At 46.9% G+C, this 25081-nt stretch overlaps 1 protein-coding gene across 4 annotated transcripts in view; it reads right to left on the bottom strand.

Moving 5' to 3' along the window:
- The window catches only part of ANKS3 (ankyrin repeat and sterile alpha motif domain containing 3), a 590125-nt gene that overhangs the window by 271389 nt on the left and 293655 nt on the right, over positions 1–25081 (bottom strand). For all 4 annotated transcript variants that reach the window (XM_069646876.1, XM_069646875.1, XM_069646877.1 and 1 more), the window contains one exon: positions 12396–12511. In XM_069646876.1, coding sequence (XP_069502977.1) covers positions 12396–12511 — 116 coding nt within the window. The remainder of the gene's footprint in view (positions 1–12395; positions 12512–25081) is intronic.

Consider the following 25081-nt stretch of genomic DNA (forward strand, 5'->3'; position numbering starts at 1 on the left):
AAAGAAAAAAAATCATTATCAGTTTCGTTTCTGATCTGTCTTTCTCAGTAGTAACCAATCACTGGTCTCTGGGTCATGCTGCCCCCAACCAATGACTGCCCTCTCCCTAAGTCCCCCCTCTGGCAGCCATCTTCAGATTTGGTAGCACGCAAAGTGGCAGTATGACCAAGTGAAGAGCTGCAGAGGGGTAGAAGGGAGGGTTTGCATGTGAATCCATGCCAGACCCATGCTGGAGAACAACAGTTACAGGTAGTAACTTGTTCCTTCTCCAGCATGGGGCCTGGCATGGATTCACATGCTCATGAATATAAGAATACATAGCAGTACAAACATGCACAACCAACAGGAGGTGGCAAAGGCTCAACATTAAGCATTACATCAAAAACTCAACATTAAGCAATTCTTACCTCCTCACCAGGCTCACCTTAGGCGAACAGGTTGCGCAGCACGGCTTGGCCGACCCTGGACTCCTCCCTGGAATCCCAGTCGACACAGTAGAATCTCGTGAAGGTGTGTGTCGACCTCCACGTAGCAGCCCTGCAGATATCCAGCAGGGGCACACCAGACAAGAACGCCGTGGTAGCAGCGATGGCTCTGGTCGAATGGGCTCTCGGACGGCCAGGCAACGGTCGGTTTGCCAACCGATGACAGTGCATGATGCAGCCGGAGAGCCATCTGGAAATGGAAGCCTTCGAGAGAGCCTTCCCTTGGTTCACAGGTCCAAAGTTCACAAAGAGTTGTGACGTCTTCCGAAAACACTTCTTGCGGTCCACGTAGAACTTCAGCGCTCTAGCCACAGTCAGCGAGTGCAAAGTCCTCTCGGCCGGTGACGAAGGCGACGGGAAGAAAACTGATAACACCAAGGGCTCATTGAGGTGGAAGTCCGACGGCACCTTGGGCATAAAAGAGGGGTGCGTCCTCAGCACCACCCTTGTGTCGTGAAAAGTCAAGTATGGAGGCTTGCAGGACAGGGCCTGGATCTCTCCCACTCGTCGTGAGGAGGTGATGGCCACAAGAAACGCAGTCTTCCACAACAGGAACTTCAACGGTGCCGAATGCAGGGGTTCAAATTACGCCCCCATTAACCTGGTCAGCACCACGTTGAGCTCCCACGCCGGGGCAGGGCTCTTCACCGGCGGGAACGATCAGAACAGTCCCATCAAATTCCTTCACCAGGCGATGAGACCACAAGGACGCCCGTCCAGTGGTTCTGGTGTATCGGGAGATCGCAGCCAGATGTAGCTTAATGGAGGCGTGAGCCAGTCCAGCCTTTGCCAGCGACAGTAGGTACGGCAGCACTTGAGGAGCCGTAATCCGTAGAGGGTTAATCTTCTGTGCACGGCACCAGACAGAGAACCTCTTCCACTTATGTCCGTAGCACTTGAGAGTTGAGGACGCCCTGGCCTTTCAAAGGACTTCTCTGCAGTCAGCCGGGATATCGTACCCTCCAAACTCTAGTGCTGCAGGAGCCAGGCCTGCAAGTTCAGCGACTCTGGGTCGTGATGAAGTATGGCGCCTCCTCTGGAGAGAGGATCCGCGTCCATCGGCAGCTTGACTGGTGGGGACGCTGACAAGTCCAGAAGGTCCGGGAACCAGATCGGCCTCGGCCACGCCGGTTGCAACGAGGATCATCCTGCACCGGGAGCTCTTGAGCTGGTTGACGAGTCGGAGGAGCAATGGCAACAGAGGGAACGCATATAGGAACAGGCCGTCCCAGGGGAACGAGAAAGCATTGCCCATGCTCCTCGGTGGGGAAACCTGCTGGCAAACCTCTGGCACTAGGAGTTCGTCGTGAACAGGTCGATCTGCGGTTTTCCCCATCGTCGGAAGTGTTGATGCACTTGATCCTGACGTAGTTCCCACTCGTGGCACGAGCGCAGCTCCCTGCTGAGTGAGTCGGCGATGGTGTTCTTTATCCCGGCCAGATGAAAGGGCACCAGAAACATCCCTTGGGCGACGGCCCAATGCCACAGATCCTGGGCTTCCTTGGAGAGGGCTGGGGATCTGGTTCCTCCCTGCTTCTGGATGTAGAACATCGTGGTGGGTTTGTCGGTGAAGATTCTCACCACCTTGCCCTTGAGGGACGGGAGAAAGGACCTGAGGGCCCAGGACACTGCACGGAGCTCCAGGATGTTGATGTGGAGCGTCTTCTCCTCCGGGAGCCAAAGGCCTCTCGCGTGAAGTTCTCCGGTGTGCGTTCCCCACCCTTCCAGGGAGGCATCTGTCGTCACCGTTATCTGGTGGGATGGGGCCTGAAAGTCTGTGCCCGCCGTCAGAGGAGCGCGGGTGCCCCACCACCGGATCGCTCGTCGGAAGGTCTCGAAGCTGCCCGTCGCTTGGATCCAGCGGGCGTCGAGGAACTCTTGCAGAGGGCGCATCCGAAGCGTGCACAGGCGCACAAGATATATGCAGGACGACATCATCCCAAGGAGGGACTTGATGGACATCACCCTGGCCACGTCCGTGGCCAGCAGACGCTGCACCTTGCCCAGGAAGGCCTTCGTACTTTCCTCCGACGGCGAGGCCAGATGCGCCACTGTGTCGAGCTTGGCTCCCAGAAACAGCGCGACTTGCGACGGGACCAGGTGGGATTTGGGAAAGTTGGAGAATCCCAGGTCCGTGAGCAGCTGGACGGTCTTCGCTGTGTGATCTACGGCGAGCTCCCTTGTCCTTGCTCAGATGAGCCAGTCGTCCAGGTAGGGGTAGACGTGGCTCCCCTGCAGGCGCAGCCGCGCCGCCACCGGTGCAAGGCACTTGGTGAACATCCTGGGTGCCGACTTCAATCCGAACGGGAGGGCCTTAAACTGGTAGTGCCGTCCTTGGACCATGAACCTGAGGAACTTTGTGTCCTTTTAGAATGGGGATGTGGTAGTATGCATCCTCCAAATCCAACGACGACAGGAATTCGCCCTCCTCCAGCTGTCCCAGCACGTGCTGGAGGGTGACCATCCAGAACTTCTGTGCCTTGATGTACTTTTTCAGTCGTCGCAGGTCCAGGATGGGGCGCCATCCTCCAGTCTTCTTTTTCACGAGGAAGTACCTTGAGTATACTCCGGAGCCTCTTCGGGACGAGCTCGATGGCACCTTTTTTGAGCATCGCCATTACCTCAAATAGCAGTTGAGGGACTCGATTTTCCTTCCTGGCCACGGGTGGAATGCGGGGCACTTTTTTAGAAATTCAAGGGCGTGCCCCTGGGCCAGGGCGTCCAGCACCCAACGGTCGGTGGAGATGGACTCCCACACGCTGACGAACTTCGCCAGCCGGCCTCCCACCGTGGTGCTTCAGTGGGGGCCCGACACCGCTGTCAGTTCAATCTTGCTTGGAGGACGCCTTGCCGCCTTGGCCTCCCTGGCGACGTCCACCAGACTTGCCTCGTCCTCTATAGGCTTCCTGTGACGAGGAGCGGGCCGCTTGGTGGTATGTAGAGGAGCCACCGCCGAATCTCCATGTTCGCCTTGATGGCTTGGAGGGACTCATCCACTGTTTTCCCAAACAGATTGTTCCCATCGAACGGCATGTCCAAAACCTTGGCTTGTACGTCCTGGCAGAAATCCGTCGATTTGAGCCACCCTCGTCGCCTAAGGCAAACGCCGTTGCCTAGCTGGCGGAAACCGGTGTCTGCAATGTCCGTTGCCACCGTAATGGCGTGGTCCGACAACACTTCACCTTCTTGCAAGATCTCCAGGGCCTCGGCCCTCTTGTCATCTGGTAGGAAGTCCAACAAGGGGGGCGATCTTGTACCATAACTCCCCGTCGTAGCGGGCCACGATCGCTAGGGCGTTGGCCGCCTTAATCGTTGTTGCCGCCGACGAGATAACTAGTCGTCCCATTGCATCCAGCTTCTTTCCTTCGCCGTCCAGCGGGGAAGTTGACATTGAGACCGATGCCCCCCCTGCTTTCTTCTTGGCCGCGCTGAGACGACCGAGTCAGGGGTCGGTTGTCCCCTAAGGCACAAAGGGGCCGCGGCGGGGACCCTGTACTTCTTCTCGTACCGATCCCTCTTGGCAGGCGTCGTAGACGGGTTCTTGAGAAGGGCGAGACCCTCGTCCCAGATGTCATCCAGTAGAGGCACGGCAAGGACTGTCTTCCTCTTGGCCTCGCGCCGTTGGTAAAGGAAACCTTCCTTCTTCACTTCGGGGCAGAGCTGAAAAAGCTTGCATGCCCTGGCGATCATTGCATGGAAAAATCTGATCTCGTCAGGCAGGAAGGCCTGGGGGCGATGGGAGCTCCGTCCTGTCGTCACCGCCGTCGTCATTGGTACCCGTTGTGGCCGTGTCCGTTGCCGTGTCATCCCCAGGGACGGGGGACGTGGGTAAAGGCTGAGCAGGCCGCGAGGGCTGAAAAGGCGGGGCTGGATGGATCCGTCTTCTCTTGTTCGGGGGGCTTCCCGCCGGGCCTGGCTCCGGCTCCGACTCCTCCGTCGAGCCTGGTTCTGGATCCTCTGTCGGTGGTAAGGGCAATCTCGTCCTTATCTCTGAACATAAGAATTGTATTGCCAACGAAATGGCCACCGAGTTATCCTGCGGCTCCGGAAGAGACGGTTGACTAGGACCCTCGCCGGTGCCGCCGTCACTCTCGTCGTCACCTTTGTCGGGATCCCTCCCGTGGGGAAAGGCCTCTTTGACGCCCTCGTCAAGTCCATCTAAGACTTCTGCCAGCTCCTACTCGGATGCTGTGTCCGTGTCCACAATGGCCACCACCCCCCACCTCTTTTTCCGCTGGGGTTTTCACGGGGTCTTTTCGATGGGTCTGAAAGAGGCTTCCCTCGGCGGAGGCAGGAAGACTCTGGGCCCCGAGGTCGCCTCCACTGGTGTAGCCTCCACAGACTTCCTCGATAGAGGCCTTGGCCGGGTGAATCAAGGCCTTCACCACCTTGGGCATGCTGGAGGCCTTCACCTTGGGGGGAGGGTCACAGCCTCGCTCCCCCTCAGCTGAATCCTTCGAGATCGACCGGGGCCTCTCCAGAAGCTTAACCGGGTTCTCGGATTTCCTCTTCCCCGAACCAGAGCGTTTGCTCGTGGTTGATGGTGCCGGGGAAGGCGCACCCTGCCTGGCACCCGAAGAGCTCGACCATTCGGCACTCCCGGTGCCCGCGGACTCGCGGTGCTTTGCCTTCTGCTGGACCCCGGAGTAGTGATGGCGTGGACTAGTGGTAGCGGGGGAGGTGGTGGCAGTAATTGGAAGTAAGAAAGGTAGTGGGAGTAGCGAGTGAAGGAGATGAGAGGTTTGGCTGTAGTAGAAGAGGTGTTTAGGGCACAGTATACCTGGGAGTCCAGAGAGAAAAACAGCGGAAGGGTAGGGGTAGTAGCATAGTCAAACTAGTAGAAGAGAGGGAAGAGTGACAATGAGTGGGAGAATACGAGTAGCTATTGGCATATAGTGAAACTGAGATTATAACCAGAGAAATAGTAATAAGTGGGGAAGTAGAGTGGGAGGAAGGGGGTAAGAGGTGATAACGGAGATATATGGGGTAGTTGGAGGTACAAGCTATAGTAAGAACAAGAGTAAGAAAGGAGTGGAGTAGGTGGAAAAGAGGAATGAAGGATGGCAGGGACAGTGACATTGTGGGAGGAGAACAGCTTAAGAGACAAGTGTAGCGAAGGGTCAGGTACGAGAGGGTGGGCAAGGAGTGAGTGCGACACTGGGTGAAGGAAGGCACCATTCATTACTCTGAGACTACTAAACGGGGATAGGAGAGGGAAAGTTAGAAAATACCTAATGTGTCAGCTAGCCAACAATTTAGGGAAAACACCCAATAGCCCAGAAAGCGAAAGACAGATTGGGGTTATTAATCTTAGTGCTGCTAACATCGCTGATGGGGACATCTGGGTTAGGGAGGCGGGGGACAAGGCCGGGGGTAGACCACACAGAGGGCCGGCCCTAGCACCAAATATCCCAAGCTTGCTAGACCAGACACCCTCGACACAAGATACAGCTATACCATCAACAAGGAATTTTAATAAACACCCTTCAACTCTGAGTCAGGGTGGTTCTTTGTGGCAGATCACCCCATTACACTAGGTACAGTTGGTCTCCAAACCGACGCACCAAGAGAGGAAACTACACAGATACACTGAATAGATACTCTTTAATAAGGCGTTATTCATAAACGCATGCAACTCAAGTAAGTATTTGAGTTATAAAACATTTATAATTTGAAAACATAAGAGTTGAGATTAAACCAACAAAAACAATCTACAAACATTAGACATTATAACATTAAGGTATTGATATTTTTCATGCTACATTTATGAAATACTAGATCAAGTCAGCGGTCACTAAGATGTTGGATCTTGAGGAGATTGAGCCATCCAATACTCCAGGGTCAAGTCAAGTGGTTCTAGAAAGAAAAGCAGGCATCACAGATTTGAGGTTCTGTGTGGTCTAGAGAGCTCTTAATAATTCCATGGGATAGATGTTCATCGCCTTCCATGAACTGATGAGTTAGTGGACAAACTGAATGCTTCCAAGTATCTCAGGCCTTTTGATCTTACTGCAGGGTATTGGTGAATAGCTGTGACAGAAAATGCCCTGGAGAAGACCATTTCCTACACCGGAGGGGCTTCACCAGTACAGGGCAATGCCCTCTCAGTTAAAGAATGCATGTGCCACTGTCCAAAGGTTGGTTAACAGAGTTCTGAATGGGTTAGATGATTTCTGCATGGCATATCTCGATATTGCAGTCGTCAGCCCTACTTGGGAAGAACATTTAGCACAAATTGGGATTGTTTTACAGGCCCTTCAACAGGGCCCACTTGACCATAAAAGCCACGAAATGCCAAATTGGTCAATTTTCATTGACCTGCCTTAGGCATGATGTTTGTGTGGGTCAAGGTTCAGCCTCAACCCAGCAAAGTACAGGTTGTACAAGACTGGAAGACATTTAACAAGCAGACCCAAGCAAGAAATGTTCTAGGCCTCACTGGGTATTACAGGAACTTCATGTCAGACCATGGTACCATTACTGCCTCTTTGACCGCACCCACTACTCCTAAGAAACCCCGAAAGGTTCAGAAAGTCATTTCCCTGGTGGGCTAGTGGAGGCTTGCCCTGGTGCAGGCTCCAGCTGACGCTGTCCCATGCTGAGCTTTTCTGCAATCCAGGTCTTCCTGCGTTAGGCAGTTGGTGTTGTGTCACTCGCAGCACCCCTTTGTTTTCTGCAAACCACTGCTCTGACATCAGAGAGAATGTCTCCTCTGGCTTCTGCTCTGCTGCAGCCTGGAAGCCACCATCACCGCAGGGTAAGGAGCGGTTGGCAGGGGGCCTGCCTGCACTCAGGCACCTGCTTAGGGCTGGGTGGGGCACCCCCCCCCTTGACAGGGCCATAGCACTGGCCCCGTCACACTAGCCACCAGGCTTTCTACCTGTGACTGGAGCATGACTGATCTGCCACAGGTCGCAAAATTAGAAGCTCTTCAATCTTTGGGGTGAAACCCTGAAAACACTAGGATAGAGGATTTGACAGCACTCAGATGGTTGCCAAGAGAGCGGTCTTCAGGCAGAGACCTGGGGATCTACAACCTTTACGTTGGCAAGCAATACTTGTAGTTTATGGCCAATAGGTGTAACTACTGGCGAGAGCTAGTGGGGTGGTGACGTCTATGAGTATGTGAATTTGTGGCAAGATCTTTTTGGCCGGTTTATTTGCTCTTTATATAAACAAGGAACAACTGCATTTACCATGACATGAACAACTTCAAAAACACCTTAATTTCATTATGCTATCTCCTAATAATTGTAAAGCATATCAGAATGGAGGCTACCAATCGAGACATTCATTGTGAAGGCTGACACTGCATGATATCCACCAGTGCTAAATAATCTGGTGTGTAGCTTGAAACAGCAACCCCACTCGCATGCTATCAGACAGGACCAAAGTTTACATTTCAGGAAGTTCATGTCTGAATAGGGCAAATTCACAGAGATAGGCAATCATGTGATTATCATTTGAATCATGTGGCTGGTAGTGCAGATACCCTCCCTTCCATAGTGTTTGCATCTAACTGCACACCTGACATGGCAGACTGTCAGGAAATTTTTTTTAAAACCCCTTACAACAGACAACCACAGGAGTCACTGTGCCCTTCATGATGTGTAAAAGTACATTTGTTTGTCATCCAATAATTAGCAACTTTGAAGGATGCCTCTGTAACAGCATTTGCATTGCAGAGTTTAGTTTGACTACTTTTTAATTTTGCAGACCGCTTCCTGGGAAAATTATTTTCATTATTTGTGTGTATTATTGCTAAATTTCCCTCAATGTTACTCTTTTCCCCAATTTAACTTGGGCACTGAAGATCAAAAATGCCCATTTTCCTTATACGATAAAAGAAAAGAAATCAGTTTCCCACGCTGGTTGGAAGGTGCATCGGCTTCAGAATCTATTGTTTCAACAAGGGTAGTTCAGACATTTCTTTTGGGACTGCCTGTGCAAAAACAATCGAGCAGTACTTCAATCAATATATGCTATACAGTTTTTAAAAATGTCAGCATATACCACGCTCTGCTGTGTCAACAAATAAATCGACTGCCTAAGCCTACATTGTGTACTTGTTTAATTGGAAGTACTGTGCTGGCGATTCGCGATTTGCCAAAATGAATCTTTTTTTGTAAAATACAATGATCAACAAAATCAAATTTGATTGTGCTCTCGATTTATTTTCTTTGACAGCCGACACATAGGTCGTCAATTAGTCTCGGATGTGGTTCCCCATTCAAAATGAGTCTCTTGAACTGTAGGGTCCAGTATCTTTAATCTTCTACTTTACACTTTCTATTTAATATCACGCATGCAGTGTCCGGGATCTAGCCCAAAGGACTACTTCAAGCCTACAAAGGACCACGTTCTCACTAGAACAGGCCACCATATAGAAATTAGTGACCAGCACAGAATCGAGTAAGGACACCAATGGAGTATCTCAAAGAAGATGATAAATAGAAAGTGTAAAGTAGAAGATTAAAGATAATACTGGACCCTAGAGTTCAAGAGACACATTTTGAATGGGGAACCACATCCAAGACGAATTGCCTTGAAAACGACCTAGTGTCGAAACACGTGTCGACTGTCAAAGAGAATGAATCAAGGGCACAATCAAATTTGATTTTGTTAATCATTCTATTGTACAAGAACGAAATTCCTTTTGGCAAAGCGTGAATCTCCAGCACAATACTTCAATTAAACTTTTACTGTGAGAGGTTTAGGGTAATACCTCCGAGTGCTGGGGGCGCAGCTAGCCAACCCACGAAACTTAACGGCCCAAGCGCACCAATTAACGGTCATACCCAAACAACCCATTATCACCTAGATTGTGTACTACCTTTAAACGTTTTCATGTCAAAATAATTGGCAAGATTGGAAAAATGAACGGTGGAAACCATGTGATCAAGTAATATGCAAAAAAAAAAAAAAGTGCAAATCAAAAGGGATACAATAACTGTTTTATAACGATGACTTTAACATGCTCGAATCGTATAACAAGTCAACCAGACAATGAAATCACTATATTAACATTTTGAGCAGAGTATGGTTGTAGCGAGGGGCGACTGATTCATAATGGGTGGACACCTGCCACCAGTCTGCCCTCTATGAAGGGGGCAGCATCACAGAGAACAGGTCACAGGGTCGTTGCCTCTACCTGCCGGAATCACGAAGATCATTCTGGTGCATAACAAATGGGCAATGTCTGGCTTGCACATACAGTTCTCTCAGACATATTGAGGGTTACAGCATCACAAAAATGGTTTAAAATGGCAATGACATTGTTTGCATTGGCAACATCTGTTTTACAGTGGCAGTGGCGGCATATCCTGCGTAATGTTGGTGACCAGACATCGATTGTTATTTTCCATGTGTTAGAGAATTACTTGTAAATTGTGTGGTGTTTTGCAACATTTTCAGCAAAAACAGTGCTCATAAATTGCACCATTTCAAACCAGTACTGAAGATCCCCTTCCAGAATTTGAAAATATGCATACAGGTTCCCCACAGATCGCTGTAGATCTCCCGGTTTGTGTACAGAGCCAAAGGGGCTCAACCATATTCTCTCATCCCATGGCTCTCCACAACGCTCTCTCCCTGTTTTCAACATCCCGTTTTGTACAGTGCTCTGTCACTTAGTAACTATATTAATCCTATACATATCAAAATATATACATGCATACCACTGCTCACTATTCTCAACAAAATACTGGTTACTAGTCTTTCCATCGATTTTTATCCATCCAAGGCAAGTACCATTGAATTTGTTCCAACGAAAAGATATGCATCGAATGCATGTTTTTTTTGGGTGGGGGTGTCCCCCCAAACTCCCCCTGTTTTTAACCCTTAAAAATACAACAAAAACAAAATTAACCCTTTACCCGCAATTAATATGCATTCAATGCATATTTTTTAATTGGAACAAATTCGATGGAAATACTTTTGATGGAAATATATGTGATGGAAAGTCTGCATACCCAAATTACTTCAAGTCCTAGCATTGATAGCACATGTTATTTTACACCCCGTTTAGTTTTATAAATTTAAGTGGGCAAGCACCAGAATGCAGTGCAGCTAGTAGTTTTGCCACATTTACCTAAATGTAAAATTGCGGTTATCGCTTGACTCCTGTTTTGGGACACGCATAGAGGTTGGCTCCTCCATATAAAGGCAAATTCCATTTGAACCTTTAATACAATTCGGGGTACTATGGTCTTAAAAACAGAGAACTCAGTTTCTTCAAATACAATAAAATCACAGTTTAAAACAACATGTACCGCTAGATGAATATTTTATCTTGCCAGCTCAGACACACACAACTTTATTTTCCCCATTGTGATTGAAAGCCTAAAATTAACAGCATGCAAAATGCTTACCGAAATAAGTCTAAAGAAACAGACTGAAACGATCACAGCCCCAGCTTTGTGTCGCATGGCATCTAGATGTATACACCCCTTCCCTTTCTAAATCAACCATATTTGCACCTCTTGGTGATAATGGCGACAACACACGTTTCCCATTTGTAACTGATAGTTAACCATTTGCTGGGACGCTGCCCCAAGCCCTTCAAGCACATATTCTGCCCCTCATCTCACCGTGCACAAATCTTTTGACTGCTTTGCAGGAAGAGGAGAGGCAGGGGCAGCGGAAGATGCCCAGGTAAATCAGACACCAAAATAAACAGTGCTAATTTCGGTGTCTGATTAGGAGCTACTGGGGAGCCCCAAGTGAGCTACCAGTAGCTCGTGATCTACTGGTTGGAAAGCCTGGCGCCTAGACACAAAAATAAAGGACCTAATGTGGAACTGGAGTCAGAAGACAGCCAACATGAGGATAAGGCGGATAGTCTCCTAGACCTCTGTGGTGTACTCGAAGGGTGCTGAAAGGAATTCCAGTGTCTGGGCAGCACAGGTAACGGAGCAGGTTCTGGGCTAGAAGGGCTGCAGGCTCCCAGAGGTGAATCTCAAGTCGGTTGACGGAGCAGAAGCAGCAGTGAAGCATATGAAGAATGCAGAACCTTCATATCAAATCAGTAAATGCTGCAGCCTTGGCTTTACACTACAGGACGGTACAGGGGAGCTTACTGCTAAAAAAGGACAGCAACAGATTCTGTCCCGAAGAATTCAAGGATGGTGCAGGCACTTTCCAAAGAGAGAAGCAAAATGGTGCTACCATTCTGGGACAGAAATACACATGTCGAAGAACTTCAGTGGGTCACAATATTAGTGATAGGGCATAAAACCGTGCCTGCTGGATCAAGGAAAGGAATCACAGAAGATGGTTCCTTGGAATCATGGTGCAGCAGAGCTTCACCTTGCAAGAGGATCAGGAGTCCACTGTATGCTGTCCCTGTAAGAGTGGGGGGAAACCAGCCACCACATCACTATAACCCCCAGCATGGTTACTAAAGTACCTTTGGCTGATGGGTAATTTAACTGTTTATACTGGAGGGAATGGGCATGAGTAATAAGCTTAATATTAAATGTACATGAATTCTGAAGCACTGCAAGTTACGGGTGTATTACTACCCAATTTAACAATACTTCATTTTTCCACCCATGGAAGTACGAAAGGCCGAGTTGCCCCTGGTCATTAATGAAATTGTTGACTTGTAATTTTGACTTGCAATTTTAAACACAGCAGTAGAAAATGACTAATTCAATGTGCTCTCTCACTGTCAATGCTAGGCTCTCATTCAAACCACGGTCCAATAAAAAGTAATTGTGCCATCCACATAGACGGTATTTTTTTTCTCTTTTTAACCAATTGGTCAGCCTATGGCTAAACAGTGTGTAGCGTGAACAGGTAGAAACCAAACGATGCGTGCAATAGCCCTTTAAAACAAATTATTCCACCCAAAAAGCTTTTGCAAAGCATCCTGCCGATTAGAGGCGAGTGTCTGCCAAGATGCCTCACCTCGTTGCTCTCCAGTGAAGCCTCGTGGCCCAGGCCGAGTGCTTTGGCAAGACCCTCGCTGCTGCTACTGCTGCTCCGGATCGTCACTGCATCATTGGTGAAGAAAGCGTTCTCTTCTGGGAATTAATTTAAGTCCACACACAAATTCACATTAACAAACAACGATCAGGAAAAGAGGAGGAAACATTTTATTTACCAAGACCTTTGCTTTATTTCTCAGGGAACATAAAGTTTAAATTTCACCAACAGGCCAGAGAATCACTGAAATGTATTTCCACTATCGTTATCCTGTTGAGCTTACAGTTTCAGAAGGTTTCCTGCATGCGACTCCTACTAACAATTTTTATTTATTTTTGCATTTTTAAAGCGCTCGACAGCCCGGGGGCATTCAAGCACTGTTACAGGAATATGGGCCTCATTACAAGTCAGCTGGTCCGGAAACAACGGTGGTGATAAATCCGCTGCCAACGTTGTTTCCAGACCGGCTGATTCCAAGTCCTGCTGGTGGGAGGTGTCACTCCAGTTCAGATGGATTTTCAAACGTAACCCTCTGAGCAGAGTCCGAGAAGCCACCCTGTTCAGTGAACAGATAAAGACATTAATGTCTAGCCAAACTATCTGGGTAGTGTGACTGAGCAACAAGGCTTAGACTTAGGGCGTGTGAGAGTGGTGAAGGGCTTGGTTAAGCAGATGCAGAGCACTCTTAGTAATGAAAGTTACGCAGAAGTTATTTATTTATGCCTTAGGCAAACACTTGGCAATGAAAAAACACAGGGAAGGAAGACACAAACATCTACTGCCACAACGTACACATTAATTTTGGTGTGCTCTACTAAGCGCATTTACACTTCACTTTTAGAATACAAATAAAGCAATTTAGAATGCTGTACAGTGGTAAGGCAGGTGAATAAAAAGAACCAGAGAATTCATTTTTTTTTTAATTTCTATAGGGCGGAAAGCCCTCAGGCATCGGGGAGCAGGGCGGGGGAAACAACAACACAAGACAACAAACCGAAAGACGGGACAATTCAGTGCGGATTATCCAGGACCAGAAAGATTACTCAAAAAGGTGAATTTACAATTGACTATGGAAGTTGATCAAGTTTGTTTCCGTTCTCAAGGTCAGGGGTAATGAATTCCAAAATCGGGCTGAGGCCACGGGGACATTTTTCCAGAGGCATGCTTGAAGATGGGTTGGGCCACTAGTGCCAGCTCTAATAGGAAGATAAGGAGTCACCATATTCTTAAGGTATATGGGGGCGTGTCCATGGAGGGATTTGTGGACAAGCAAGGCTGCTTTAAATTGTATACGTGCAGCCAGTGAAGAGATTTCTGGCTGCTAGAGATGTGCTCTTTCCTAGAGTTACCTTTGACTATTTGCACAGCATCGTTCTGGGAGATTTGTAATTTAGCCAGATTTTTCTTGCAAGTACCAAGTAGCAGTGTATTTATTTATTTATTTAAAATGTTTTACCGTGCACTCATGCCTATAGGCCTCATGGCGCACCTAAAATCAGACGAGACGTACAGACAAGCAATGAGCTCAAACCAGGGAAGCAGAGAGGACTTAATCAGGGCTCAGATTGAAGAGATGAGTCTTAATGGCCTTTTTAAAAGGAGGTATAGTTGTTCGTGAGGCGTATGGAAGCAAGAAAAAAGTTCCAGAGAAGTGGAGCTTGGACTTCGAAGCTTTTGCCACCAAAACGGACCAATTTGAATCTTGGTTGAACCCGTATAAGTGCAACAGATTAACAAAGATTTCTGGTGGACGACTTGCTCTTAGTACGAGCCGATAGATATGCTGGCCATGAGAAGGATAGGCACACTTGTGAGCTAAGGTAAGGATTTTGTGAGATATTCTTTGACTGACAGGGAGCCAATGTAAGGTTTTCCAGAATGTAGAGATGTGTGTACGATGAGCAAGCTTGAAAATGGTACGTAGAGCCTTATTTTGGGTAACCTGCAGGGCATTGATGTTCAGAGCAGTGGTGCCGGCCAACAGACTATTGCAGTAGTCGAGCCTGGAGATAATTAATGGCGTAGACAACAAAGCACAGTTTTCAGCAGTGATGAATGGTCGAATATATTGTATGCGCTTGCTAATGAAGCTGCATGCCAACCTAATGTAAGATACGCAAGGCCTCATTGACAGTTCGTCATCTACGATTACTCCCAAGGTTTTCACCTTCTTTGAGACCAGAATAGTGTGACCACAATCAGAAATTCAGAATAGTCGGAAGTGAGTTTACTCCGCGTGTTCTTGGTGGCAACGATCAGGAGTTCAGTTTTGGTGTTAAGGGGCAAGGAGTTGTGGGCCATCCAATTCTGTATGGTGTCATAGATGGTGTTAAGAGCGGTAAGGTCCTGCTTGTAGTGCCTGCTGAGCTGAAGAACAACCTGGGTATCATCGGCATAGTTGGTATATTAGATTCCCAGTCTGTTCAACAGGTCCAGCAAAGGCTGAATATAGATGTTAAAAAGGAGCGGCGATGAGCAGGAATTTTGAGGCGAAACCACAGGTTTGTATGATTGGGTAGAGTGATCGTTCCCCACACAAACCCGTACTGTGCGGGGACCCAAAAAAGAAGAAATCCAATTGGAGGCTAAGCTGCAGCAATTGGCGACCTCTCCGAGGCTTGTCACCAGCAAGGCATGATCAACAAGATCGAAGGATGCGGAGAGGTCCAGCAGCATCAGCAATGAGGGATGATTTTTATCTGCAATGCCAGCCAGAGTGGACTTAAGGTCAAGCATGGCAGTTTCCGTGCCACGCTGTGCTCTATATCCAGATTATCGCCTGCTTAGGATGTTTTATTTTTCCACATGAGCCTGAAGTTGAATATAGGCCAATCTATCAAGAATGTTTAGAATGAAAGGCACATTAGTTATGGGCCTATAGTTGTCTGTGATTAAGGGATCCAGGTTGTCTTTTTTTAGCAGTGGGGTGATCCACGCAGTTTTCAGAGATGTTGGAACGATACCCTCAAAGGATAGATTAGCCTAGTGAGCCTGGGAACAAGTAGATTTAATGAGCCCTTTAAGAGGTCAGTGGGATTCTGGGGGGCTTGGGGGTTCCGGAATTTCACAGGTACTTATGGGCAGTTCAGGTGGCCCTCATGTTGCAATGGTCACCTAGGGACAATCAAAATAGATGGGTGATCTTGGAGAAAGCAGCATCAAAGATGCCGCTGGAACATTTGGGCTTCCTCGCATGCCGACACAGAGATAAAGGGGGCACACTACTGGGGTCTTCCAAGACCACCTTATGGTATTGGGACAAAGCACTACAGGGGAATAAGGTGAGGGTGGGGGGAGGCCCGCTTACCCCGGTAGCTCATAACCCAGATTTTACGCCAGGTTTGCAGCAAAATTTCTGGAAGGAGTGGGGAGGGAAGGAACGGGCTCTGGTATTGGGGGATCTGTACTCGGAGGGTGAGCCGTTGACCTTCGAAGGTTGTAAAGCTAAATTCCAAATATCGGAGACGGAACGCTTTCATTACATCCAACTCCGACACTGGATCACCAATGGGAAGGTACGAGAGAGAGCTGTAAGAGTTCCCACAGGGCTGGAGCTTACGGTACAAGAGGGAAAAGATGAGACAGGGGTGTCAAGACTATCGGCTGATGGGGGGAGCGGACCTGGAGGAGATCCTTGCATATATGCAAAAATGGGCCGAGGACGTGGGTGGACCTATTTCGGAGGAGTCATGGGGCTGCATATGGCATCGCACTGCCAAAGGCTCTAAATGTACATCAATTAAAGAGGGGGCGTACAAGCTCTGCCTTCGTTGGTACATGACCCCACAAAGAATGCATTCCATCAACTCACACTATTCCATCCTCTGTTGGAGGGGCTGTGGACAACCCAGAGATTTAATTCATATGTGGTGGAGGTGCCCGGTGGTAGAGACCTATTGGAAGGAGGTCCTAAGTCATATAAAGGATATAACCGAGACCCAATTGCCATTTGACCCGGTGGTCGTCTTGTTGGGCGATGCAGTGGAGGGGAGCTACGCCAACTCTGGAAGCAGGGCTGGCCTCATTACTCACATGCTCAGCGCAGCAAGAATTACCATAGCGCAGGCATGGAAGAATAAACAAAGACCTGTGGTGGCCGCATGGTGGGTAAGGCTCTGGGGGGTGATGGTCATGGAGAAAGTGACAGCAATTGCCGATGGCTCCTACTCTAAATATGTTAACACCTGGGCACCACTACATGAATTTATGGACGACAGGGATCAAATTTACTTTAAACATAGGTTGCTTCGCAATGTCTCTATCCTATAACTGGGGACACCTGAGTGGCGAGAAGGTCTGGGGTTGGAGGGTTCTCCCGGGTGATTGATTGTAGATGCTATATTCCACATAAATGTTAAAGTGTTATTGAAGTGGGGGGAGGGGGTGAGGGTGTTGTATTGTTTTATTAGTTAAATTTCAGCAGCAAATTGCACCCCAGATGGGGGTAGTTGGCAGGAAGGATGCTGGCGACATTGTTTGATATTCTTTTTGATATATGATCATTTGTAATCCATTCTGCTGAAAAATAAACAGTTACAATTTTTTTTTTAAAAAGTGGTCAGTGGGACAATCATCATCTGGACATGAGGTGGCCTTAAGGTCATAAATAACCTTGCACACTTGTTCTTCTGAATAGTGACTAGAGGCAAACAAGGGGATATTATTGCCATGGTTGGTAATGATATTGGGCATTTGTTCTGGTGTATCTGAGTCACAGGAATCGAGAGTTTTTGTTGATGTCTTCCTTGTGTGCTGCATGAAGCCATTATGGACTTGTTGACACCAAGCTGAGTTCTTTATAAGATCACTAGTAGGAACTGGGCGATCTTCAAATTTGGCCAAGATTTTAAAAATGTCTCCTACATTTGACCGGGCGTTAATTAATCTTTTGTTGTAGTGGGTAGCTTTGGCGGAGGTAATCAGTGCCCTGGGGTGCTTACGCCAGATTCTTTACAGTGCCCTTTTGGCTTGTCTGGCGGTGAGAATTTCTTCTGAGAACCAGCTGTTCTTATTAGTTGTGGGTTTGATCAATTTCATTTTGATTGGAGCCAGGGCATTGATAAGTTTCTTAATGGATGCATTCAGATGTTCTACCAAGGAGGCTGCATCGGAGAAATTGGCAAGAGGCTGCAGATTGGAAGAAAGCAGCGTTGCAATAATCCAAGCGTGAGAGAATGGTGGCATGAGCGATGGTAGCGCAGTTGGTCTCTGAATGAAATGGGCAAATAATCCTAAACAGGTGGAGATGGTATGAGCAGGATCTAGAGATCTGGATAACATTGGTATCAGCATTGAGAGCGAAGTTCAAATAGGACCCAGGACCCTAGGGTCTTAACTTTTTCCACGACCGGAAAAATGCAGTCGTGAATGAAAGAAGACTGGTAGTCTGGTTGCAGGTTATTTCTGCCATGAGGAGGTCCAAAGAACAAGATCTCAGTCTTGTTGCCGTTAAGGTACATCCAGTGGTGGTTCATCCAAGACTCAATCTGGGCGTAAATATGTCCAAGTGCGTAATTTGTAAAATACACCTTTCTTTTCCAGGACCTCAGAGAGGTCTTACGTACAGGTTCAAAAGAAGTGGAGATATGCAGGCCCCTTGAGGAACGCCACAGGTAATGGGTGAATGCGGGGAGGTGACTTCGCCCCAGCATACTCTAGAAACTTTCTGGGACAGAAGGGACTGGAACCAGATAGTCTTCACAGCATTGACACACATTTCTGATGCTGGAAAAGAAGTTTGTTATCCAAGAGGTCAAAAGCGGCTGACGGGTCCAAAAAGGACCAAAAGGCCTACATTTCCTTGGTCAGCAATATCAAGCATGTGAGAGTATAAGTCAATAAGGGCCATCTCGGTACTGTGACAAGCTCGAAAACCCGACTGTCTAGAGTGTAAAATTCCTGCGTTTTCGATAAATGCTTGATATTGGGTAGTCACGATCTTGTCCAGGATTAAGAGAAAGAAAGTTTGTGATGGTCTTCAATTGTTGGAGTAGGTAAGATCTAGGCCAGGTTTCTTCACAAGAGGAGTGACAGTAACCGCCTTGATGGATGTAGGCACCAGTTTCCATTGTAAAGAGGAGTTCACAAAGCGAACAACTATCTCTTTGTTCGCAAGCATTAATTTAGGCAGTTACCTGGGCACAAAGAGGACAGTATGTTGGCCAAGATTTTAATCATTTCGGATGTGGTAATAGAAAATAGGGAACTCAAGTGTTTTTCCATAACAGGCTCGGGCGTGGGTGTTATGCAAAAGCCTGTGTAGTTCCCTTGGGGAACACTGCAAGAAGATTAAGACTACAGGAGTGAGCAGTAAACCCAATTGGTAGCAGTCTGCACCACCCAGATTTACCTGGTAGCTATTGCTGAGCAGTCAGACTTCTCCCAAGAAAAGTAGGGCAGTATATAGAGTATACACAATAGGGCTAACACTTTAGAGCAAACAAACACTGACCAGAGCTTTGTATCAAAAGTATATAATTATTTATTTAAAACATAATTTAGGAAATACACTAGCACTCCTAATCAAAAGCAAGTTAAAACACAGTCAGTTAAAGTATACACACCTCCCTTGACAACTATTAGACAAGTCAGAGTTAACACAACACTATTTGTTAAAACAGATGTGAGCGCGTAGCCTAGATGGCACTCCAATAGTTAAATTAAAGGGAAAGAAAAAGGCAGGGCATAGAAATAAAACAGTTCCCAACACTTTTAGAAGTTCAAAGCAAGGGAGTAAAGGCAGTATACACTGTAGAGCCAAAGTTCATAGGCCAGGCCCACTTTAAATGGAGCAAAGAGAAATGTGTCCAAGATCACACAGTTTAAAATGCACTAAAAGTCTTTGCAGAATGTTCAAAAGAGGTTGGGGCGATTCAAGAAGTAAAGTTAGAAGGTCTGGGGCCAACCCAGTTGGAAAGCCAAGGATTTAAGGGACACCTTTAGCAATCCGTAGAAAGGGAGGCCAGGCAGAACACAGTACCTTAAAGAGAGAGGAAGCTCCAGCTGTGGCAGTTGTTCCTGTCAGTGGTTGCAGTTCGTTATTTTGACCAGGGGAAGAGAGGATCTCGTCGTGGAGGAAACTTGGAGTCGATGCACTGCACAGGGATGAAACCAGCCGCGGAGTTCGTCGGTTAAAAGGTGTGTTACTTTTATTTTCGGTCAAAGTGGTGAAACTTGGCTATCCGGCCGCCGGAGTGCTTGGTACGGGCGATTCGACCAAGAGACGTCTTTGGAAGGCGAAAGGGGCGAACTGGTTGACCCCACCAGCTCAAAGGAAGAAGACTTGTACAGCAGAAGATCTGTCGTTGGGAAAGTGGCAAACTCGTTGCAGCAGGGCTCCACCGGTGGTGTTGTCATTTGCAGATGGCTCAGCTTCTTCCCTCTTCGGCGTCTTAGGTCCTGTGGCGACTTCTGAAGTCCCAGTCCCAAAAGCCCTGCTTTCATTCAGAAAACCTCCCATTCAACAGCCTAGCTGTTACTCAAACATGCTAAGTGGTGAGCCGGGCGACTCACCACTGGGCCAATCAGAATAGAGTGTGACTTGGGTTGCTAAGGCAACGCAGTCCAGGGTGCCAATTCCCCTCCCCACACATCCTGTGGAACCCAGACAGAGTGGCACCATTTGGAGGGCTTCTGTGGAGGAGCCCGCCAAAAAGAGGAACAAAGGGCCCGACCTTGGTTGGAGTTAGAGACGGACACGAACGCCATTTTAGAAAAGAGTTCTGGCAAAAAGACCCAACCGTCGATTTAATATTAAATAAATAAACCGGCGGTATCTTTAACATTGCACCAAAAAGTGGTGCGTTTAAAATCAATGGGAAAATCCCATAGGAAATATTCCGGTGGAATATTTTGCATGGTAACCACTGCCACCAGCCAGAAACTCGACAAGGGAGGACTGGACAGTGCCCCCTTGAAAACAGACCCAGGGGCAATCGAATTAACCCCTTCCAGTACTTCCACAATATGATGGTTTGTACTGGTTCTGTTCACAATTTTGGACTAGTAAAGTCAATGGTGACTTTACATGCCCTGGGAGACAGTAGTCAGTCCCAGGGTATGGAGTCTATGTTTGGGGGTCACTATGACACCCCTGTGTTACTGCACTGAGGGTGCTGTGTAACACATGAAAAACAGATGATACCCTATGGAGTAAAATACCCCATAGCCCATAAGCACACAAAAAGTCAAAAACATACCTCAAATCATGCCTAAGAGTGGGAGGAAAAGAGTCTCACTCTTAACAGGAGAAAAAAAAAAAAAGAATTCAGCAAAGCTGCTGGGGGACTCACTAGGTTTGGGAAATTAGACTTATAAGAGAAATCTCCCTAACAGTGGGGGATAAGTGAGTTCCTTGGTCAGATCATTCTTGGTCCTTTACCAGGCTTTTCGATACCTTGGTCTCGAAAGCCAATTGGGCCCTTGTACAGTCTTGGTTAGAGGGGATAAAGTCAGGTTTTAGGGGCTTCTGGCTTATGAAGGGATTTTAGAATTTCAATTTATTTTTTCGGGTTATCTGCCTCAGCTATCTGATGATTAAAAAGGTTTATTGCATCAAGTATAGAAGATTTGTAAATGTTTTCAAGTTCTTTCCATTTGTTCCTATCTATTTCAGACGGTTGCTTAACCATGTAGATTCGGCCTTCCTTTTCCTTTTTCAAAGAGCTAAGGTCTGCAGTAAACCATTTGTGATGGCTCAAATTGTCCCCGACACTTTCATAGGCGCAAGTCTGTTTATCAGACAGCTAAGTGTAGAATCAAATATGTTGGCTAGAATTTCTGGGGAATCATCGTTCTGTGTGGAAGCCATGATGTTGTCCATGCATTGCTGTAGGTCGGTGGGGTGTACTTTGTTGTAGTTACGCCTGGAGACCTTTCTGGAATGATTATTGGTTTTCACAGGGGGGGTCGTGAGGTTGAGCGAGAAAGTCTATTATGAAGTGGTCCGACCAGTTGCAGGGAGTGGTGTTCGTTATCTGGGCCGTTACGTTTCTGGTCACAACCCAGTTGGGACTTCAGCGATCCGACCTCAGCGAAAAGGTTGTTCAAACCGGCTACTAGAGCAACACCTTCTTTATCCTGGCTGCTGTTGCGCCACTGGTTGAAGTCACCTACAAGAAGAGTAAACAGTTTGGGCCACTTAATTCACTGAGGAGATGTAAGATTTCCTCGTTGAAATCTGCATGTGAGCTGGGAGCCGATATACAACAAGGCTAGACAAGTCTGGGGTTGGTGTCATTTTTAAGTGAAGAATTTCACAATTCTGACAATGGTTGGGAGATCTAAAGAATTCCCGATGTTTTTTTTGGCAATGACAGCCACCCCTCCCCTATGACCCTGTTGGTGGTTTTGACAAATAGAATATCCTTCTGGAACAACTACCAAGATCATTGGGCCACTCGTCTCGGTGATGCAGGTTTCAGTAAGGCAAAATATATCCAAATACGACTCAAGAACAGACATGGATGCCCACAGTATGATTATTCAGGGGCTGAGTGTTCAGCTATGCAAATTTTAGGGGCTTTCCTGAACTATGGAGGGAAAGTTGCAAAAGAAGATCAATCTTTTTCATCACCGAGAGAGGCAAACCCCAGTGTAAGGTGTCCTTGCAAACAAAAGGTTGCAATTTCTTTTCGACAATACTGAAACATCATCAATGAAGCTTTATGACCATGTGCAGCTAAATTAACCAGCAACACCACAATACCCTCGGAGTCGGCAGCAATAAGCAAGTCGTCAATGTACTGCAGCAACATGCAGGTTAATGGCAATTCAAGCATATCAAGCTGTTCTTTCAATGTCCTACTATTAATACTCAGACTCTGTGTATCCCTGCAGGACACGTGTGAATGTAAAGGAGCGTCTTCCAAAGGAAAATTAAAACAAATACCTACTATCAATGTGGACGGGAATGCTGAAGAAGGCTTTCTGTAAAATCGACTCCTCTAAAATGTGTGGCCGTAGCCGGAATCATAGTCAAAATGGTGGTAACATCGGACACAATAGGAAACTGTGGCGCTACGACTTTGTTAATCGTGTGCAAATCAATAACAAAACAGAAATGCAGAGCATTGTCCCCTTTCTAATAAACAGGCAAAATAGGGCTATTACACACACTACCAGAAATTGCTTCAATCACACCCCGATCTATCAAATCTGAAACAATACTCTTCAAAGCACGTTCGCCTTCAACAGAGATATTGTTCTGCGGAACACGTGGCAGTGTAATACCAGATTTCAAAACAATCTAAACTGGTTCAACATTAAGGATCCCCACATCGTTGTCATTTACCACCCGTAAATGCGAAGGTACCTTACATAGTTCACTCAGTAAAGGCATACATAAGAATTGCGAAGCAAAATTTTGTTGGGGAGGAATCGTCAGATATACTCCATCTGGAGAACAGTAAATCACAGCATTCAATTTCTTCAACAAGTTCAATCCCAAAAAGTTTTATGCAATTCGTCGTCAAGAATGGACATGAATCAGTGTAATGCAATCGGCACCGGCCGAGATACCGTACTAATCAGTGGCGTACCGGAAAGCCCTACAGAAACATTGCTCTGCCCTGACAGTGGTACATCTGGAACACGCAGAAGGTCAATAGAGCACTTCTGTACTCTGGTATCTACTAGAAAGATATGCTCCCTATTCCCCACTTTCATCTCAACGTAGGGTCCTTTCTGATCAACAGGAATAGGTATTGGTTCCAGAGTCTGCTTCGGGCTGTCCTAGCGAAACAGAAGATCATCAGATGTGAAGTCTTCAGTAAAATAAGAGTGTGTAGTATTATCAGAAACATTCCCACTACTCGCATTCTGTTGCTGTCCCCCTTGACTATTCGCATTCATATCTTGCGGTGGAATCTACTAGGACCGGTCATAACAGGTCTACCTCTTGATCTCCTTCCAATCGTTCCAAACGTACCATTTGTTCTCTGTTAGAGAGACAGACATTGTGCCCTCTAATGACCCTCTTGTCTACAATACGCACATTGAGTCATGTGTACAGGACCCATCTGTAGACCCATTTGAGGTATGAACTGACCCCTCAGTTGGGTGTCCCCCCCCCACCCCCCTCTCGATCCTCTCGCTATTTGTTGCAAAAGGACTCTAGTTTTCAAATCACCCTTCTTTTCCACCTTGTCTTTTTCAATATTAACCCTATTTTCGTAATACAGGGCCATGTGTAGTACTTCAGATTGTGATTTTGCCTGCCATGCACTTTCAGATGTCATAATCCGCGTCTGGACGTCAGGCAACAATCCTCTTGAAAATTTACCAACAGTCTCTTTCCTGGTTCCGTACTCAAATGCTGGCCACTAAAATCAGAAAATACTTGTTCAAACCTATTAAAATTTTCTGTCACACCCTCAGTCTTTGCTTGCATGCATGCTGTTAATTTGTCTAATATAATCCTCTTTTCTGGTACCAAAGACTTCAGCTTGGTCACTGTTATTCGGTAGCATCAATACACTCTGAGGCTGTTTCTCGCCTGCATTTTTAGACCCATCAGCTTGTTCTAAGTAACCCACCCCCTGCTGATTGTCTACAGTCCTAATCTGCTTCCATACGTCTGCTGGTAGGATCACGGGAAGCAATCAATCGATGTCCCCTAAAGTGAAAACTGAAATTCAAAACAGATTCCATTTCCTTGTAGAACCCTGTAGGATTCTTTGTCGGGACTCGACAGCTTGATGGCATTCAGTTCCTGCCTTGAAAACAGAACATGAACAAACTGAAATATAGTGTGCTGCAATAGTGGAGGCAGGTATCAATCCCACAGCTGGAATTTCTACTTTCGGAACAAGAGTCGGAGGTACCTCTCTCATTGGCAACTGCACAGTGTGAAGTTATAAACTCTTAATAAGTAACAAGGCTAAATCGAGTGACAGAGAAGTCAGTGCGGTATCAGGTGAAAATGCCCTCTTATAAATAACCATTGTATCAGCAGGACAACACAAGTTCCTCTTCAAACATTCATCTTGCAAATACTCAACCATGACTAGGAACACCGTTCGCTGCATAGCCAGTGAATACGGACTAAATGTCTCATGCACATCAATAGGTGAAATCGAAACATCCGAAATCCATCTAAGGGCGTCCTTTGTACATACGTGCATCTGTTTACTAATGGGTTTCAATGGTGGCAAAAATCGTTTCTGAACGTACAATGTCTGTCGCTCATCCCCATCTAATTTATCCAGATACAAGTGATCAAGCTCTCTTTTATATATATATAAAAAACTTTGCAACATGTTCACGCACTTTCATTGCAGTGTCCCTAGACCGAGACAAGAAATGTAGATCCTGCAAATACTGCGGAACGGCTGAATTGTTCAAATCACCCGAAATCTCTGCAAAATACAACCCCATTTGCTCTATCAAAACTTTCTGTTCAGGAATACCCCCATGGTTTGACATGGCACTAGTAGCAGCGGTTTCGTCACCCCCTTCAATATAGGTCTCTGCCCATTTACGCAATTCCCTCCTCCTCGCTGCTGATCCCGTGCTACGTATTACAATTCTTGGATCAGTATCAATTGTATCATGCCTTACAAGTGTGTTAGTATCGGAAGTAGTCGGTAATGATAATAAGAGCAATTCCTGTGCACTGGGTGGTGGAGGAAACGTCAGGGCTGGTGCGGTTGTCAGTGTACTTGCCATCA

This window comes from Ambystoma mexicanum, chromosome 2q (genome assembly GCF_040938575.1).
Source record: "Ambystoma mexicanum isolate Mex_15411 chromosome 2q, UKY_AmexF1_1, whole genome shotgun sequence".
NCBI lineage: Eukaryota > Metazoa > Chordata > Amphibia > Caudata > Ambystomatidae > Ambystoma > Ambystoma mexicanum.